The sequence below is a fragment of the Bos taurus genome, chromosome 24 (assembly GCF_002263795.3).
Source record: "Bos taurus isolate L1 Dominette 01449 registration number 42190680 breed Hereford chromosome 24, ARS-UCD2.0, whole genome shotgun sequence".
NCBI classification, from domain to species: Eukaryota; Metazoa; Chordata; class Mammalia; order Artiodactyla; family Bovidae; genus Bos; species Bos taurus.
Genome location: NC_037351.1, coordinates 57534465 through 57554524, shown reverse-complemented (window position 1 = coordinate 57554524; position 20060 = coordinate 57534465). Strand labels below are relative to the sequence as shown.

At 53.7% G+C, this 20060-nt stretch overlaps 1 protein-coding gene and 1 long non-coding RNA gene across 17 annotated transcripts in view; one reads left to right on the top strand and one right to left on the bottom strand.

Moving 5' to 3' along the window:
• Positions 1-1911: 1911 nt before the first annotated feature.
• Positions 1912-20057, top strand: LOC107131798 (uncharacterized). Of its 2 annotated transcripts, XR_009492764.1 has the most exons (7): positions 1912-2185; positions 2273-2343; positions 2883-3467; positions 4329-6221; positions 9087-9423; positions 12495-12555; positions 16825-20057. It is a non-coding gene; the product is annotated as an uncharacterized lncRNA (long non-coding RNA). The 2 variants fall into 2 exon arrangements; XR_009492763.1 differs by having other exon boundaries at positions 9087-12555.
• The window catches only part of NEDD4L (NEDD4 like E3 ubiquitin protein ligase), a 386984-nt gene continuing 370823 nt past the window's right edge, over positions 3900-20060 (bottom strand). For 14 of the 15 annotated variants that reach the window (XM_059881094.1, XM_059881095.1, XM_059881096.1 and 11 more), the window contains 4 exons: positions 18231-18338; positions 16798-16894; positions 15808-15880; positions 3900-8640 (listed from right to left, as the gene is read on the bottom strand). In XM_059881094.1, coding sequence (XP_059737077.1) covers positions 8538-8640; positions 15808-15880; positions 16798-16894; positions 18231-18338 — 381 coding nt within the window. In that variant the 3' untranslated portion in view covers positions 3900-8537. Of the gene's footprint in view, positions 8641-13738; positions 14396-15807; positions 15881-16797; positions 16895-18230; positions 18339-20060 lie in introns of those variants that run through there. The other variant, XM_015460153.3, reaches the window with a different exon arrangement.

Below are 20060 nucleotides of genomic sequence, written 5' to 3'. Positions count from 1 at the left end.
TCCGCCTGCAATGCAGGAGACCCCAGTTCAATCCCTGGGTTGGGAAGATGCCCTGGAGAACGGAAAGGCTACCCACTCCAGTATTCTGGCCTGGAGAATTCCATGGGTCCAAGGGGTCGCAAAGAGTCGGATACAACTGAGCGACTTTCACTCAGATGCCATCAGGTCAGTCTTTACTCCTGTTGGTTTAAGTCTAAGCCTCACCTTTGGAGTCTGTAAAAACATCTAGAACAGGTCACACATTTGGTGTGATCAGTCATGTGCGTCTTAGTGTGAACGAGTGCCTGGGCTCTTCCCTCGGAGAGGAGGTTTGGTGCAGAGGGTGGAGGGTGGGCCAGAGTGAGTGGCTGATGGGAGGCTTTGAGCCAAACCACCTGGGTTCAGATCTCTCCTCTGTAAGACTCTGGGCCTCCTGGTCCGAGTCCTCGTGTGTAAGTTGGCGGGGACAGTATCTACCTTATTAGACTGAGATTTATGGTAAGCAATAGTACTACTATCCCAAGAGAGGAATCATAGACTATGAAAGCTCGGCAAATGGCAGGAAGGGCACTCTCCGAAGGGAGATTGATTCTGCAAAGAGGTGCTGAAGGCTGCCTGAACTCCGCTTCCCAGCCTCCTTTGCGGTTAGCTGTGGCCGTGCGGCTGGAGGGGGGGGTCTGTCCCTCTGGTCCTCCTCCTCTTGCACGACCTTACACGGGCCGCCCCTCCCCCTGCCTGGGGGCTGCAGAGGGTCCTGAGACCGGGGATGGTGGAGGGGCGTCTGGGAGCAGCCCCTCACCTCCCAGCCTGGAGTTTACCGTGCAGACAGTAGGGCGTGCACTGGGGTGGTGGCTGAGCTCGGTCGCTCAGCCGCGTCTGACTCTCTGTGGCCCCCTCGCCTGCAGCCCGCCAGGCTGCTCTGTCCCCGGGATTCCCCAGGTAAGGACACTGGAGTGTCCTCCTCTGGGGGATCCTCCCAGATCAGGGCTGGAACCTGTGTCTCCTGCTTTGGCAGGTGGATTCTTCACCACTGAGCCGCCCGGGAAGCCCACAATTGTGCAGCAACCCCGATTCCCACAGCTTCTGCGCCCAGTGCTGTGGGGCCCTTACCCTGCTCGAGGGCTCCTCCTGCGTTTTGAGGAGGGTGTGGGGACACCTGGAGTGGCGGTGGGCTCTGGCCCCTGCCAGCAAGAGACGGTTCCCTGAGTATGTTGACCACAACCTCTTCCTGGCTGGGATGAGACTGCGTGAGGGAGACTGAAGCTTTTTACACCATCCTGGTGACCCGGCTCAGAGGTGGGAGGCTGCCTGGGGTGCCCCTGGTACCCGTCTGTGCTCTGGTCCTCTGCCCCCCCAGAGACCACCCTGCACTCTGCTCCACCATGAGGGGTTTAAGAGAATGAGACCAGCTCAATGTGTTTGCAAGGTTCCCTTGACAACCAGGTTCCCCGCCTGAAGCAGGATGCTGAGGGTCTGACCTCGACCCTGGGCCTGACCTCGCCAGAGGTGGCCTCGAGGCTGAGGGCGGCTGCCCGCTTCCAGCTGGGCTGTTGGTGGCCCTCCTCTCTCCCCCGGGCCTGGTGGCGAGCGGCCCCTCTGCGGCAGACAAGCTGCTGAAGGGAGGAGACGGGGTCAGAGAGGTCACACCAGCCCCCAGGGACCCACGGGGGCAGTGCGAGAAGCTGATCGGCCCCTCCCTGGGGTCTTCGGTTCCCACGGCCATCATCCTGGGTCTCTGCAGGGCCGCCCCTGAGAGCAACAAGTGAGGTCAACTGCACTGGGCACCCAGGGAGGAAGCGAGGGCAAGAACTGGGGACTCACGCGGCCAAGGTCCTTCTGGATCGAATATCTGGCAGTCATGTGATTAAAGCGTGGTGAGCTCCAGGCACGTAGCAGTGCGGAACGGTCTGCCTTTAGCTGGTCTGGCTCTTCAGTCTGAACAAGGCCACGCAGGGTTGAAAACTGGTAACTTCACTCTGGGAAGTGTATGTAAAAGTCCCACGGTGCGGGACTGCTTAGAAGTTGCCAGAACGTATGATTTCCCTTTAATCACAGCGAGACCTGCCTGTCGGCTGTCGCTTCAGCATCTTCAGTGTGCAGCTGGGGGTTTCCTTCCCACAGGACCCTACACCCCTTCCAAACGGGCCTATCTGTAGACGAACTTCTCCCGCAGAGAAAAGAAGGCTTTCCCCAAGCACTGGGGGAGGTGAGCGCAAGGGCTCGGGGAGGAAATGTGTGCCCTCCCCTCCTACCATCAGGTCCCCTCTCTCCAAGGCTGTGTCTGTTCCTACAGCCAGTGAGGCCCCGAGGCTGCAGAGCTGCAGGCGATGGTGCCCCGTGGATGTGTGGAGAGGCACCGAAGGGGTAAGTGGGCCGGATATCCGGCCAAGGAGGGGATTCAGATAGAACAGGTAGCTCAGGCTTCAAGATAAAGTGCAGCAGGCGGACCCAGAGGGGCCAGGATCTGCTGCTGTTGAGCGCAGGGGCCGGGGCTGGGCTGGGACTCGAGGGTAGCCTCTGACCTGCTCTCTGAAGCCCCGGGTGTCGAGGGGGCCTCGCTCCCGAGGCCCAGCTGAGGGGAGATGCCACTTCGCTCGGAGGCAGGGGGCAGCCTCTCCACTGCTTTCTGGTCAGGCTGACTCTGTGACTTGCTGCCAGGATGGACTTGGACTTGGTTGGGAAGGGGAAGGAGGCACTGCCTGGGGTTGCAGGAAGGGGACAGGCTGATTGGGCCACTTGCCCTGTTCCCCAGGCGGTCAGTCCTACAAAGGGAGCCTTGGTTCTGCACTTCCTCAGCCCCCACCAGCAGGTGTCCCCCAGGTGGGGCCAGGATCCCCTAGTCCCCTGATGAAGGAGTCCGTCTGGGTCAATAAAAGCCACCATCATTTTGTTCTCCTGTCCAGTCCAAGTCCTACAAACACTCGCTTAGAGACCCCGTGGCCCGGGTTCTCTGGGAGCGCAGTGTTGAGAGGCGCCGTCTTCCAGATGGGGACGCACCAAGGGGATGGGAAGTGGAATCTGCCCTCATACGTCCAGGGGCCCCTCTGGATGTGGTACCCAGGACCAGCCACAGTGATGAGAATTCCCGGATGCCCACGCTTACCACCAGCTTTTACCAGGAGGCTTTGGAGTTTCAGGACTGCCTAGGTCACCTTTGGAGTTCAGAGCAGGGTAAGCGTTTACTAACCCAGCAACCATGTAACTGATGTATGATTTATTCCTCTATTTCACATAAACTCATCATGTGTGTTTCTGAGGATGGCCATACACGAGTTCAGGGCGGCTCTATCCGCCGACATCTCCCTTGTGTGTTCCCGTGAGGCTGGAGGAGGCTGCAGGAACGCAGAAGTCTACCGCCAGCTTTCCAGCAGGACATGGTCTACTGCTAACTGAAAGAGACAGGGAGCGAGAGGCCAGGACGGAATTACATCCTGCTCGGACGCTACCTCCCGGCAGTCTCTGAGGGCACAAGTTAAGGCCAGCAAGAGGTAAGAAAGAGGAACGAAATGTGAGGAGTCCTCCTGTTTTATCAGGGAATTGACATGATAGCTGGATTTTCTTTCTGAGAACCATCTTAGGCTTCATTACTGAGTCCCATTAACGAACATAAATTGAGGGTGAGTTGGAGGAAAACCAGAGATGAAATATGCCTTTCCAGTCATGGACTTTATACTACCACTTGGGTAATCCATCAAGTCATTAACTCTTAAATAAAAGACAGATGGATAAGAATAGAGGTACATCCCATTAAGCTCAACCCATGTGTTCAGGGAAGTCTTTAATGATGTTTTAAAAGATGGGGAACTTCTAGGGAGATGCTTCTAATGAGCATATTATCTGCAAAGTTGCAGGCATTTGAATATCACCCCCCAAACAATTAAGACGAAGAAGCTTTAAAGCAGACAACCTGTAATACTTGATGTAGAAAAAGTTCCAGCTTCCACAATCCTTTATTAAACATTTGACAAGTCGCATCACGTCTTTACAATGACTTCATTTTGTCACATTACTCTTTTGTTCAGTCAGGAAAACAATCCACAATCTCTCTTTAGGTCTCTCAAGAAAAACGAAAAGCAAAAGGAATTTGTTCAACAAAACGTTTCTACGTGTATCAAATTCAACTATATTTTAAAGCTATTCTGATTGTGAAAATGAGCATTTAGCCAGACGATGTCTTTTAAAAAATTTCCAAGTTGTTTGGTTTTTAATCACCGTATCAAATAGTACTTGGCTTTTATCAGGAGGTGAGGTTATAATAAAAAGTTATGAAACATCGAGAATTCATTTGGAATGCTTGAAACTGTTCACCTTAAAAGTCACTGTTTTTTTCATGTTTCGTTTGATAATAGATGCTGAATTAAGAGATGACAGCATATTCTATCATCGTCTCCCTTGGGTTCTCTGAGAGTCAGAATTCTCAGGACACAGCTTGGAGAAAACGGCAGCAGGGACTAACCTCACTCCCTTTCAAAACCAGATTCCTCACGGTAGGTGTAAACGCTACACAAATATATACAGGTGTACTTGGACAGCAGATGTTGGGATATGTGTTACACACGGAGTAGGGAAGGAGCAACAGTTACGCAAAGTTAACATGAAGGGAACCGTGACAATCCAGGTGAAATCAGTCTGAGGGAGACAGGCAGTGGTTTCTGTAGGAACGCAGATTCTGTCTGTGGACACAGGGTCACGGTCATGAGGCTTACGATGCACTGATACACGTCGCGAAGGTAGCACACAGAGGCCTGTCACCAATGCCGTGAGACTCTACCGTCACTCGTACAAACACAAAACCGACTGACGAAGAGACATGCGTCCTAAACATGCGTTGCTCTGCAGGTAACACCTTTAACGAAGGGGAGGGGTCTAAACGAGAGGTTTTCTTGGACGATTCTGTACCAACAGAAAGCTCTCCTTTCCTATAAAACATACAAGCCCACATCCTAACGCTACAGCTTTGTCTCTGACGCGCTGAAAACACTCTGGGGACCGGGGCGGGGGTGTGTGAATGCAGATGTATATACACTGTTCGTTAAGGCTTTGATAAATTAAAAAAAAAAAAAAAAAAGTGGTCCAAAGTATATCACATTTTGCTTCCCAGTTTTAAAATCTAAAGTACAAAGTGGAGTTTATTAAGGATTATTTTAAAAAACGCATCTTGGACCTAAAATTGGCAGTTTTGACTTACCAGGGTGTACCCCAAAGTCTGAATAAGACAGAGGTAGTGCAGGACCTCCTGGGGGCCGAAGGGGGGGTCCCCTGCACGGCTTCACCCCCTGCCGGCAGGCAGGAGACGACACCGGGGTCTGCCAGGGCTGCGGAGTCGGGGTAAGGAGGCAAGAGGGGCCCAGTGCACGGCTGGGCGAGGGCTTGAGGACTGGTTAACCCAGGTGCTCTCTCTATGGATCCTGACATTTCAGAGGCGAGATACAGGACTTAGAAAAACAGCGGAGTCACGTGAGAAACAATTAGTAACTGTGAGGACAATTAGTAGTTGGCGGCACACGAGCTGTTTTCAAGGGAGCCAGTTTGGACCTGGCAAGTTCGCACGGCAACGGTCCATGCTGTCCATTGAACGGTGTGAGATGCAGAGAGTGGTTCAAATATTTTGCGAACCATCCTTCTCAGAATCTGTCCCTGCATCCTTATGTGGGAGGAACAAACCATGTCAGGTTGCTTGAAGCATTTGTCATATGGCCTTAGGGTATCTGGTGGGAGCTACCAAAGCACCTTGGTAAGTAAAGGGATGTGTTTCAGGAGAAAGGAAAAGAGTGCTGAGACCCACGCCTCATCACTCCCTGTCGCAGAGGTGGCAGGTAGACGAGCAGACCCTGCCTGGAGCCAATCCCTACCGGGCAGGACTCCCCAAATTCACTGTTAGGCCGACAAGAGAGGGGGCTAGAAACACACAGGACTTTTACAGGTGACTGGGTTAGCTGATGTTTAAAAACCTTTCAACCACATGCAATATTGCAAATTCTGGAACTGACTTCTTAATCTCATGGCAAAATGGCCCATAATGGCTCTTTTCCAGGGGACTAGAGAAGCTGGATCCCGGTCATTTCTAGGAAGGCATCACTGTTAGAGCAATCTGGGGTGGCGATGCCATCCTCCGCCCCCAGGCCTGCTGAGCGGGGTGGACAGAGGCCTCTGCTCTGCCCGCTGTGCCTCTCCCTTGCCGCCTCCTGAGGCTACAGCGTGAAGGTGGTGGACAGCGGTCGTCAGGATCGAGAGAAAGCAAGGTACGTGGCCCTCTTAGACAAACAGTGAAGCGCTGAGAGTTGCTGAGAACTGGGGAAGCTTATTTGGATTCAAGGAAGCCAAAGCCCCCAAACTCTAAACCCAGCACTTTCGAGCTGTCACTGAAATCAGATAATAAGGGAGAGATGAACCAAACCGTCATTCACAATTACCGCCTTCCAAGTATTCACGGGGGTCTATTTCGGTAATTCTTATCTGTTCTTGGCACAGAAATGACCTTAGAATGGGTTTTCTTTCGTGTTTTCAGTACTTTGCCTAATTTGCATTCGGTGAACATTCTGATTTAAGAATTTATGAAATGACAGAAGAATCCCAGTTCTTCGACAAGGATTGTTGGATTTCTTCCCTATAATTACACACTTACAAAACCCATCCCAGCACACTGCTCTCCCAGGCTTTGACATGAATCATAAAAAGGAAGCCGAGGGGCTAAGAGAAGAAGACACTTGTTACATCAACTGAAGGGAGAAATTCCCACCAAGAGGTAAAAATAATGAGCAATATGGTTTTTTTCCCCTAATTACTCAATATCTAGGTTTTCTGATCACTATTGGATTTTTAAAAATCAACGTGAGAAGGGAACCCTCAGCTCTGTAGAACTCCACCTTCTTTTAGATGCCAAGGGCTCTGTAGCCCCAACTCAACCTCAAACATTCGTGGCTTCCCACAAGCCACCTGGAAGATCCTAAGTGGAGGCCCTGAAACCACAATTCTTTTGGTCTCATCTACGACTGGCAAGCAATATAACCAGTTTCCCTGGACAGCCGCCACAGGGTTTAGGACAACACAGGTTAAGAAGGACAGAAGGGTTTGCTAGACCCCCTTGCCCTGCCTCAGGCATTCTCTCAAAACACATTTCTGCAACGAGGACTCAAGAGTGGCCAAGAACCTGAATCCTGCAGAACTCTCCACCCCCAGCAGGGTCAGCTGGAGAGCCAGATGTCAGGGCGTCAAATCAAGTCTCTCCGCCCTTTTAATCTAGCACGTGACGGACACAGCTTGGGCAGAACATGGTATGGAAGCATGCAACAGGTCATCGGGAACAAAACCCGGTTAGATTAAGTGTCTAGTAATCTTTGCAGTGGAGTAGAAATCACAAAACGCTTGGTGAGGGCAGGTCTCTAGGCTCAGCTTTACAGCCAGGGTGTAGACACCAGCAGCCAGATTCACAACCGATAGATATTGCACCGGAAAGGCGTGTGCCGAGAGAAGAAATCACACTCAGTGCTATGATTAAAAACAAAGCCAAAACAAAGCCAGGTATGACCTCCATGTGGTACATAAAGTGCCTTCAGAACTGGTGCGGTTACAACAAAAGCCGTGTGTTCAGCTGCCATTAGCAAACTCGCACACGCAGGAGACTGCGCAGGCCCGCTTTCTGCAGCTTCCAACCACTCGGCGCCAAGCTTCATTGGAGTGTCTCTACTACAACAGCGAGGAGGGAAATACGGTAGGAGGACTGTACAGCATCGGGAAGGGCTAAGCAGCCACTCTCACGAGAAGCGATAGTGCAACCCTGCCTCAAATGTCTCCAGCACACGCAGTTACTTCTCAGGAATAAGGGCGTGATTCCTTCAAGTCAACACAGATTTTGTCATGCTATGTTACAATTCTCTCAGTGTGCAGCTATTATGCTAAATCTGAACAACAAAAAAAGTAATATCCAGTTTTCATTCTGAGCATGGAAAAAACTGTCATGATGCCTAATGTTAGAGTATTTGTCTGCAGAGGGATTTTGGACAGAAGTCAGTCTTCCATAGCTAATCCGGTAGGGGGTAGGGCTTTCCAAGTACTTTAAAAATAAAAACATCACCGACATTAAACCTGGTATGAAATTCAAATACAAAAAAAAAAAAAAATATGCTCACTTTTCCAAGTACATGAGACATCTTTAATTGTAGTGAAATAAGATCTGCAAATCGGTCTAAATCATTTTAAAAAGTAAACATGAGTTGTAATACTATACCTGTAGAGTGATTAATTCCATTCGCTGTCATTATAAAGTATGGAAAATATTTATTAAGGGCTTGGCCTACAGAGGCGCAACATAAATAGAATAAGTCCTCCTGAAATGTAATCAGTATACACATCAACCAGTTGGAAATGGGTGGTGGGAAATGCAGGAACGCCACCCGGGACGGGGCCTCCCTGTCGGCCGTGGGCAGGGCGGGGGCAGGGGCTCTGCTCCGAGACCCCTCGCCGCGCGGCTCTGCCAGCGTCTCTGCAGAGTCTGTCAGGCAAATGGAAAAGCGCGAGCAGGACTTGCTCGAAGAACAGCCGCCCCGAGGCAGGCACGCCTAATCCACCCCCTCGAAGCCTTGGGCGTTTTCCACAGCCATGAGGAGCTTCTCTCGTAAATCTTCGAAGGTTTCATACGGAGGTAAGTCAAGGCGATTAAAGCTGCAAAAGTAACAACACAGCAGAGGTAAACGCCAGCATGTCTGCCCGTGAGCTGCACCCGGGCCTCCCCGACTTGGCTTAGGAGCACACTTGGTGTTTGAGCAGGACTGCAGAAGCCTCAGCACAAAAATCCTAATCCAGTGGTGACTGCCCACAGTGCACCCTGCAGGGGGCGAGAAAAGGATCTCGAATCGTCTGTGAAACCTCTCTACTACCGTCGGCCGTGGATCCTAGAAACCCACGCTGGGAAGGGAAAAGACAGGCAAGGTAACTGGCGCACACGCTGAGGCTTCCAAACTGTGGCCACCCGAGGGCTTTCCGCAGCAGGACAAACGGAGGCTGGCTGATGCCCCCCCATCTGCCGCTATTCTAGGCAGTCAGTGCTTCTGCACGCAGCTCCTGCTCTCAGCGCAGCCCCTCTGAGCAGGTCGCATTCCGTTCTGCAGATGCGGGTGTTCTGCAGATGCGGGCAGCCGGTGGCCGTGTCCCAGCCTCAGCCCTGACAGCACCGCAGACCTGAGACCGGAGCCCAGGCCCCCGCAGCTCTGGGCCCGACACGGAGCGGCCCTCAACCCAGAGTCAGGCAAGCCACTGGCGTGTGGCGTGAAGAGCTGCCTTCACACAAAGCCCCTACACAGCTGGAGGCCTTGGCTAGGGTGGTACAAGTCACCCTGGTGACAGTGAGACCTCCAGACACACGTGGCCTCTGTGAGCAACGATCACACGTGTTCACAGGATTGAGTTCAAATCCTGTCTCCGCCACCTGCAGCTGTGCGGCCTCAGGTGAGACAGTTCCCCCTCTGTTGGCTCTTCTGTGAAATGGGGAGACCGCTGCATGGTCAGGTGCTGGGAGGGTCCGATCACACACATAAAGGGGTCTGGCACACAGCGAGCGCCCACGGGCAGCCACCACTTCACCACTCACTCACCGGTCCCTGCCCCCGCCACACCCCAGGCACAAGGACCTGGAGCCCCAGACAGACCAGGGAGGCGGCTGCTGGCAGGCCTCCGTTGTGACGATGGCCACACCTGCTTGTGGCTTGTCTCACGTGTGTACGTGCGCACGCACACACGTGCACGCCTTAGCTCGTCATGCTTTCGTAAGCTAACGTTCGTGGGGCGTTTGCCCGCACCAGCACTATTCGTGGTGAGCGAGTGCAAGCTGCTCAGCTGTGTCTGACTCTTTGCAACCTCACGGACTATACAGTCCATGGGATTCTCCAGGCCAGAATACCGGAGTGGGTTCCCCTTCCCTTCTCCAGGGGATCTTCCCAACCCAGGGATCAAACCCAGGTCTCCTGCATTGCAGGTGGACGCGGATTCTTTCCCAGCTGAGCCACCGGGGAAGCCCTAGAGCACTGGAGTGGGTAGCCCTTCCCTTCTCCAGCGGATCTTCCCCCAGGAACTGAACCTGGGTCACCGGGGAAGCCCCAGAGCACTGGAGTGGGTAGCCCTTCCCTTCTCCAGCGGATCTTCCCCCAGGAACTGAACCTGGGTCACCGGGGAAGCCCCAGAGCACTGGAGTGGGTAGCCCTTCCCTTCTCCAGCGGATCTTCCCCCAGGAACTGAACCTGGGTCACCGGGGAAGCCCCAGAGCACTGGAGTGGGTAGCCCTTCCCTTCTCCAGCGGATCTTCCCCCAGGAACTGAACCTGGGTCACCGGGGAAGCCCCAGAGCACTGGAGTGGGTAGCCCTTCCCTTCTCCAGCGGATCTTCCCCCAGGAACTGAACCTGGGTCACCGGGGAAGCCCCAGAGCACTGGAGTGGGTAGCCCTTCCCTTCTGCAGCGGATCTTCCCCCGCAGGAACTGAACCTGGGTCACCGGGGAAGCCCCAGAGCACTGGAGTGGGTAGCCCTTCCCTTCTGCAGCGGATCTCCCCCCAGGAGCTGAACCTGGGTCACCGGGGAAGCCCCAGAGCACTGGAGTAGGTAGCCTCTCCCTTCTCCAGCGGATCTTCCCCCCCAGGAGCTGAACCTGGGTCACCGGGGAAGCCCCAGAGCACTGGAGTGGGTAGCCTCTCCCTTCTCCAGCGGATCTTCCCCCCCAGGAGCTGAACCTGGGTCACCAGGGAAGCCCCAGAGCACTGGAGTGGGTAGCCCTTCCCTTCTCCAGCGGATCTTCCCCCAGGAGCTGAACCTGGGTCACCGGGGAAGCCCCAGAGCACTGGAGTGGGTAGCCTCTCCCTTCTGCAGCGGATCTTCCCCCCAGGAGCTGAACCTGGGTCACCGGGGAAGCCCCAGAGCACTGGAGTGGGTAGCCCTTCCCTTCTCCAGCGGATCTTCCCCCAGGAGCTGAACCTGGGTCACCGGGGAAGCCCCAGAGCACTGGAGTAGGTAGCCTCTCCCTTCTCCAGCGGATCTTCCCCCAGGAGCTGAACCTGGGTCACCGGGGAAGCCCAAGAGCACTGGAGTAGGTAGCCCTTCCCTTCTCCAGCGGATCTTCCCCCGCAGGAACTGAACCTGGGTCACCGGGGAAGCCCCAGAGCACTGGAGTGGGTAGCCTCTCCCTTCTCCAGCGGATCTTCCCCCCCAGGAGCTGAACCTGGGTCACCGGGGAAGCCCCAGAGCACTGGAGTGGGTAGCCCTTCCCTTCTGCAGCGGATCTCCCCCCAGGAGCTGAACCTGGGTCACCGGGGAAGCCCCAGAGCACTGGAGTGGGTAGCCTCTCCCTTCTCCAGCGGATCTTCCCCCCCAGGAGCTGAACCTGGGTCACCGGGGAAGCCCCAGAGCACTGGAGTGGGTAGCCCTTCCCTTCTCCAGCGGATCTTCCCCCAGGAGCTGAACCTGGGTCACCGGGGAAGCCCCAGAGCACTGGAGTGGGTAGCCTCTCCCTTCTGCAGCGGATCTTCCCCCCAGGAGCTGAACCTGGGTCACCGGGGAAGCCCCAGAGCACTGGAGTGGGTAGCCCTTCCCTTCTCCAGCGGATCTTCCCCCAGGAACTGAACCTGGGTCACCGGGGAAGCCCCAGAGCACTGGAGTAGGTAGCCTCTCCCTTCTCCAGCGGATCTTCCCCCAGGAACTGAACCTGGGTCACCGGGGAAGCCCAAGAGCACTGGAGTAGGTAGCCCTTCCCTTCTCCAGCGGATCTTCCCCCGCAGGAACTGAACCTGGGTCACCGGGGAAGCCCCAGAGCACTGGAGTGGGTAGCCCTTCCCTTCTCCAGCGGATCTTCCCCCAGGAGCTGAACCTGGGTCACCGGGGAAGCCCCAGAGCACTGGAGTGGGTAGCCTCTCCCTTCTGCAGCGGATCTTCCCCCGCAGGAACTGAACCTGGGTCACCGGGGAAGCCCCAGAGCACTGGAGTGGGTAGCCTCTCCCTTCTGCAGCGGATCTTCCCCCCAGGAGCTGAACCTGGGTCACCGGGGAAGCCCCAGAGCACTGGAGTGGGTAGCCCTTCCCTTCTCCAGCGGATCTTCCCCCAGGAGCTGAACCTGGGTCACCGGGGAAGCCCCAGAGCACTGGAGTAGGTAGCCTCTCCCTTCTCCAGCGGATCTTCCCCCAGGAACTGAACCTGGGTCACCGGGGAAGCCCAAGAGCACTGGAGTAGGTAGCCCTTCCCTTCTCCAGCGGATCTTCCCCCGCAGGAACTGAACCTGGGTCACCGGGGAAGCCCCAGAGCACTGGAGTGGGTAGCCCTTCCCTTCTCCAGCGGATCTTCCCCCAGGAGCTGAACCTGGGTCACCGGGGAAGCCCCAGAGCACTGGAGTGGGTAGCCTCTCCCTTCTGCAGCGGATCTTCCCCTGCAGGAACTGAACCTGGGTCACCGGGGAAGCCCCAGAGCACTGGAGTGGGTAGCCTCTCCCTTCTGCAGCGGATCTTCCCGCAGGAACTGAACCTCGGCCTCCTGTGCTGCAGGTGGAGCCACCAGGGTGCGATTCCTTGATCACCTCAGCGAATCCTAGCATCCACCTGTAAGGTAGGTGATGCTGGATCCCTACTTATAGAGGAATCCAAGGCACAGAGAGGTTAGGGAACTTGCCCAAAACCACCCAGTAAGTGGCAGAGCCCAGATTCAGCCCCAAGCTGGCTCCAAGGCCCGGAGACTGTCGGGCTGCCTCAGTGTCTGGAACTGTGCATGCTCGGCACTGGCATAGGTTTCCAAGGATGAGCAGAGCATCTTCCTGTGTTTTAAAGCCAATGACTGTCAGCAGCAGTAAGACCCAGGCACATGAGCAGGGTGGGCCCTTTAACAACTGCTGAGTGTCTGATAAAGACACACTGAGCTCTGAGATTTTTCAACATCAAAATACACAGTAGAGCAGAACACTGTGCTTCTCAAACCAGAGGTCTCAAAAACTCAGGAATCCTGAAGGATTAAGACGAAAAGATGTTTTCAATGTTTGGTTTTCACCATGGTAATGACCTCAAATGTCATTTCACCAGCAACAAAGACCCCACTCTGCAGCTACGCTTAAAAGAGCCTTTTCCCAGGAGGTGGCTGTTGTCTTGATTTTAAGCTGGTATTTCACAGTCCAGGGCCTGCAATCCTGAGGGGCTTCAAGAGTCTGTGGCCATTTTAAAGACGGTCCATAGATTATTCAAGCTTGAGAAATACTGGAATGATGGGGGAGAGGGCAGAGAGAAGCAAGTCGGGGAGTGTGAAGAGCTGAGGTTTGGGATGTTGTCAGCTCTCGGGGTGTCAGTTGCTCCGCTGCTGAAAGGGGACTCGCAGGACCCACCTCTCAGAACCGCTGTGATGGTGACACAGGTTCACACACAGCGCTTGTTAGGGCGACGCCTGGAACACGGGAAGTGCTCAGTGTTACCATTCCTCTGATACTGAGACACGGGTCTGGCTCTGGCCTGCCACCAACCAGCTGCTGACCTTCTTACCCTCAGGGGGTAAGCCTTGCTGTGTGGAAGATGTGTGGGCTGAAGGAGATTATTTTTAGGTGGGTCTGTGCTGCTTAGTAAAGAGGAATTTTAAATCCATGAGCAGTGACCTTTGATAGAACAAAGGAATGCAGCCGCTTCATGCTAGACACTCCACAATCATATGCGAAGAACCAGCTCCACCAAGCCCTCGCTCTCCTAGGAAATCAGGTTTTAATCTTGAAGCTTCATTGTGTATTTTATATTTTCATCAAACACGGAAGAGCTTAAACACACATATGGCTAGATTTTATTTAGCCACATCTATGGTCGTCGCGGGGAAGTCTGTTCACAGTGAACCAAGAATGAAGCATGGTCGTTGTGTTTCTGTGCTTCAGCAGAAGCCGGGGCTGGATGGGAGGAGAGCCACAGCAAAGAAAAAAGAGGAAATCCCACGTTGCCAGCCCTGGGTTGTCAGTGGATCTAGTGCCCTCCTCGGGACCTGGGGAGAGCGGCCCTGGGAGAAGGCCCTGGACGCTCTCCTCCTGGGACACTTGACGAGCAGCAGGGCTGCCTTCCTCCCGGGGTTGGCCTCTGTCCTTCCAGAAGATGAGCAGCGATTCTGAACCCTGCCTGTCCTTGCCAACCACCCGGGTGGCTCTGCAATCCCACGGCCCTGGTCATACCAGACCAACTGGGTCCAAACCTCCGTGAGTGGGACCCCAGGGCCACTGTTTGTATTAAATGCTTTCTAGGGGGTTCCAATGTCCAGCCAAGGTAGAAAGACACCGAGTCAGGGCCTTGTCTGGGCGGCCCTGTATTTTAGTGGCAGCTCAGCACGTGGACTCAGAGACAGAAGAAGTGTTCAACGGCAAGATATCTGTCTGTGGGTCAACAGTAGGATGTGGGATGAGCACTCAATTACTCGGTTGTCTTTGAAGAGTCTGGAAAGAAAGGGAACCATATTCCCGTGGCAGCAGCTTAACTGTAGCTGTCAGGGTGGAGATTCTAATTTGGGCAGACCTGACTTCAAGTTCTGAGATTCGGGAGCCTGTGAATTCAGACCACAAGATTCCCAAGAACCCACAGGGATACTGCCGTCTAGGTGCAGGGCCTGCCCCACACGAGATGGCCACGCCCAGTGGCGCCACTGTGACTCCTCTTTGGGAGCTCGGTCCCCATCCCGACCATCCTGGGGCTCACCTTAGCGCTGGCAGCCTTTCAGAGGAAGGCTACTAAGCCCAGAAAACCACACTGCATTCTGAAACTGGAATAGAAGCTCCAAAAGGCCAAAACATTGTCCCCCGAGAATAAAGGCAGACGGTCAAGGACACCAACTGCTCCAGTGATCGAGCAGTTTTAGCAAGACTCAGCCTACTCTCCTGGCGCCTACGGGCAGGGACCACATCCATTCTGCTCGGAGTTCTCGGAATGGTACAAACGTCGGGGAAAACGTGCTTTCCGGCAAGGCGACAGAATCGAAGAGAAGCAAAAAAACCTTGCACAGCCCATTTCCCACAAATGCACCTGAATGAGACCTTCCTCTGAGCTGTGCCGGGCAGCGCGGGATGGCCCAGTGACTCTGGCAGCCTAAGCTTCTCGTGGGGAAGGAGGCTGGGGGGCTGACCATCCACAGGACCCCCTCCACCTGCTTCCTATGAATAAGAAACCAAAGCCTCAGTGGGGGAAACCAACCCGCGGGACCTGGGAGCCAGATTGAAAGCTCCTGAGGTCCTCTCTGTGGGTCTCAGGAAAGTCCTCGAGGGTCCCAGAGACCCTCCTCCTCTCCCCTTGTCCCTTGGAGGCCTTCTGAGTGCCACTGTGCTAAGCCTCCCTGGGCAGGGGTCCTTGGCCGGACCTGTGACCCCTCTCTGTCACAATCACATTACTAAATCCTGGAGACTCATGGGTTCTGGATAGCCATGGAAAGTCTTTTAAAGACCCTGTTGCTCCAAGAAATCTCGTTCATGGTTCTAAACCAATTTAAGGCTGGAATAAGACCTCAGTCTGCTCAGAGGCTGGGTGTTGTCACAGCCACATAGGGAGATGATACAGTGAAATCTCTGCTTCCCAGAATATTTAAGGAAAGAGGGGGACTGGAGGAGGAGCACCCCAGGGGAAGCAGGAAGGGGGGATTTAACCCTTCATTGTCAAACATACTGGTCCTTTCAACTCCTGGTTGAACTTCATCAGCACCAGTATGACGACACTCTCACCTGCATCGCTGACATTTCCCCCTCTAAATGCTCAATGGGCAGGGAGCACAGCATGTGACCCTCTTGCCCAGTATTATCCATGGCTAAGCTTTGAAAAACAAGTCTGTCTGTCGACAGCTGGGTGGTTTTCTGTCACTCACCACGTGTGAGCTCTGGGCAGTTTTTCAGGACTTCCCCATTGCTCTATTGTAAACAGCTGAGGACCATTGGAACCTGGACAAAAGAAAGAGAAAACCAAGTGCTGAGTGCTCAAGGCCGCGGAGCGAGACAAGGAGGGGCTGGAGGAAAGAAGGGGAGGGGAGGGCAAGGTGTGCCTGGGGGAGCCCGGGACCCCCTCTGCAACTGTGACGTCACAGTGTGTAAAAGAGGGGCAGCCACGGTTCTGCACCACCTCAGACCACAACTCACGTCACCATCAGGGCGGAGCCGCGCCAAGCTGAACAGAGCAGACACGACAACATATGGACGGGCGGAAGCTACAGCCTTTCAGCCCAGCCCTGCAAGCTTAAATTTAAAACTACTTCTGGGCGGGGGGCGCTGGTGGGGACATAAATATCATGACCTTTAATATGCAGAGCAGAAAGTGATTTTTTTAATCTACAGGAAACACTGAAGAATTCTGCCTTGTGGAGGGGTGCAGTAAGTTTAATGTTCAGCTTACAACGACATGGATGATTCTGCAAAATCTAGTTGTTTTGGAAAATATACCAAAAAAACAAAACAGAAAAGAAAGAGAAGAGAGGACCAAACTTATGGTTCTCTGTACAAAAAGTAAAAACAGTCCCCTGCTTTTATACAGAGCTAACTACACAAACAGAGGATGAGATGGCTGGATGGCATCACTGACCAGTGGACATTAGTTTGGGTGAACTCTAGGAGTTGGTGATGGACAGGGAGGCCTGGTGTGCTGCGGTCCATGGGGTCGCAGAGTCGGACGCGACTGCGCGACCACAGCAACACAAAGAGCTGAGGATACAGCACGCTGCCACACCCTTCATGTGGAGTGTCTACGGGTCCAGGCAAAACCCTCTCGGCTAGAGGCCTGGGGGCAGTCTTCTGGAGCCACAGCCGATACCCAGTAAACACTCATGGGGTGAGGGGAGGGCAAGACCCCCTGGTATCCTGCTCACCATAAAGCTCGGCAAATCCATTCATAGGTACTCGGGACGTCCCTGTGACAAACTGCAGCAACCGGATGCGCTTCTCGGCGTCCATCAGCAGCACAGCCTGCGGACGGGGCGGGGGCAAAGGTCAGCACGTGCCACGGGACGTGCAACGCGGACCGGCAAACCTTCATCCTGCGTGCACTGAGGCGGAAGTCCTAGACGGTCTTCCACCCGGACGGGGTAAGGCCGGGAAGCATTTTTTTTTTTTTAATGGCCACAACACTGGCTTCTAATATCAGAGACCGAGGGATCACAATGTCCCTTTCTTCATGTGCCCATTGGTCAAAAATAAGTGGTTAAAAAAAAGGCGAACTCGTCGATGGCACTGAGCTCATGTTTCTGTGAGGCTTGCCGGTCCTCTCAAGCCAATCAGAAACACACATGATCCTCTCAGCCATTAGGAAACACACACAGTTTGAAAAGCGTCAGCTCCAGGGGAACCCAGGTTATGAGGCAGGATTTCTGACTGTGGAGAAATTCTCTAAAGATAACATTTTAGAAAAAGAAAAACGGAAGCCAGGCTAGGCCTCTGAAATAACCGGTGTATCTTACTTATCTGAATTATTCTAAGAATCTAGTTGGCTTCGCTAGTAAAGTCACTTGAATTGATATTAAAAAAAAAAAAATCCAAAATCAAAGCTGAGTGAGACCCGGACTAAGATTTTAGGATTTGATGATTCTGCTTTCTTCCTGTTCTCTCTACTTATCTGCCGCACTTGAAATCTTATTAGTAACAGATATTTAGAAATTAAGATAATTCAAATAGATTTCTTATTTCTATAAGTAAATAATCAGCGCTTCCCCCCAACCCCTGGAATTGTTCTTTCAAAGTCAGTTTACACTCCCTTCTTCAGACCTGCTCACCATTTCACTTCTCTCCTAAAATGAACAGGATTTTAGAGAGTAAAATCCTGTTCATTTTAGAGAGTAAAATCACTGACCTTTAGAGAGTAAATCAGATTTCATTTGCATCTCTGATTGAAAGATGTAAAGATCAAAATGGTTGTTGGAATTCACAAAAACAGTTGAGAAAATGGTTTTTTAAACCAAAATGGCATCTTGGAAAAGCCAGCCCCAAAGCATGTATTTGTCCCGAGAAGCCTTTCATTCTTATCCACACTCTGGAGGACTCGTTCCAATTCTCGAATCCAGCTGTCTGCTTTTTAGGGTCACCCTACTCACCGGTTTCCTCAGACAAAAGCACTTGAGTAGGTGACCGAGGAAGACAGCGTGGCTTTCTCAGGACCAGTGAGGACAGGCATCCACCATGGCCACAGAGAGCAGCGGGAAGGGCTCTGTCTGGCTCAGCAGGCCTCTTCCCTCCCCAGCAGGCTGCGGAGCCCCAAACCCAGGGGCGGACCTCGGAAGGCAGCACAGGCCCTGGGCCCCGGATTTACCTTCCAGAACCACTGGATCACGGGGTGGTTCGGGCAGTAGCCATTCTTGTAAATAGAATGTTGTCGCCAGTCGTTCACATCCACGTCGCCAAGGCCACACATCAGCAACTGGAGGAGACAGACCAGAGGTGAACAGGGTGTATCGTGAAAGCTGAAGAAATACACATGGAGAAAAGGCCTTCTCTCAATGCCAGCATCGCGTCACGTGCAAAGCCAGATGATCCAGTGAACTGTAAGAACAACTGAAGGGGAACACGTGTGCCACACCCTACCTGCCGCCTCGGGTCAGAGACAGAGAGGTAACGAGGGGCCCCGAGTCCAAAGCCTGGACGGACCACCGCGTCTCATACTGGAAATGAAAAGTCCAAACTGATCGCCCTCCTGGCCCCTCTGATCTCAGCTCAGTGCCCACGGATTTGCTTATGCTCTGTTTACATCTGCTCGTGACGCTGGCTGGCTGCTCTTCTGAGAGGTTATCTGTCTCAGTGTGTGAAAATACCTCTCCACCCACAACAGAATTTGTACTTTATGATAGCAAGAACGTGTCTTCCCCAGACGGATCCACCAGCTCAGGGCATCACCTCACCTCCTGGCGAGCAGACCTGTCCTGAGGCTGTGATTGCTCCTCTGGCTCACCGGCCCGGGTCCACTTTCCTTACTGTCTAACCCTCTGCTTCCCAGGTGGCTTGGCGGTAAAGAATCCGCCTGCCAACCTGGAGACATGGGTTCAATACTGGGTTGGGAAGATCCCCGAGAGAAGGAAATGACTACCCACTCCAGTATTCTTGCCTGGATTCCATGGACAGAAGAGCCTCACGGTCTACAGTCTATGGGGCTGCAAAGAGTTGGATATGACTTAGCAACTAAACCACCATCACCAACCCTCGGCAGGGCAGCTTCCTGTGGACAGATGAGTGATATTCCCACAGAGGCACCAGCAGAAAATGGAAAAACAACTAAACCAGAGGCCTGAAAGGTGGGCTCGTAGGCCTGACTGTGCTCAGAACCTGCTGGATAAACCTGTGAGGTCATTAGCCTCTCCCGGCCTCAGTTTGCCCACCTTTCAAACGAAGGGCTTCCTTGACATGCTTTCTATGACATCATCTACCCGGACATTTCCATTTGAAGGTAGGAGAATGGAAAGCCAGTCCCCAGGAGCCGCTTCACTGGAGGAGAGCCCCCGAGTCCCGTCAGCAGCCTCTACACAGATACAGCCTGCCTTGTTCTGCTTCCCTTGACACAAAGGTGAAGAGGTCCCTCTGCTCTGCAGACGCCCCGCTCTCTACATCACTCTAAGAAGCTGGCACAACCTGCTATGAAGCCACCTCCTGCTACCACCGCCTTGCTGCTTTCCGGTGTGCTTCCTCCCTCAACACGACCCCTTCAAGTTCACGGCGACTTCTGCTCTAGGAGCCGTCATAGACGCTCAGGCTCACCTCCGGGCCGAGCTCCCCTCAGCTCTCACAGTGGGGGCACAGAAAACCCGAGTCCTCAGCTGGCCGCCACCCGGGGAGCAGGGTGGTGACCCTCCCCTGGCTGCTGCCACCCCAGCTCTACTGGAAGCAGCAGTTTCCCCGCCAAGCCAGGCCCGGCGGTGAACCAGCTCAGCGCGGCAGGCCTCTGTCTGCCGCATCCCGACCTGCCCTCTCCCAGGAAGGAATACACAGGTAACGGCTACTGTTCCCTGCTCCCCAGTTGGCAAACAGGCCCCCGAGAGACCTGCGGTAGAACTGACCTAAGCTTACTCGCTAGGACACTGCGGATGGGAGAATATTACAATGTCAGCAGTGAAGCAACTTAAATAAAATCTCCTTTATGTAAAATGTTTAC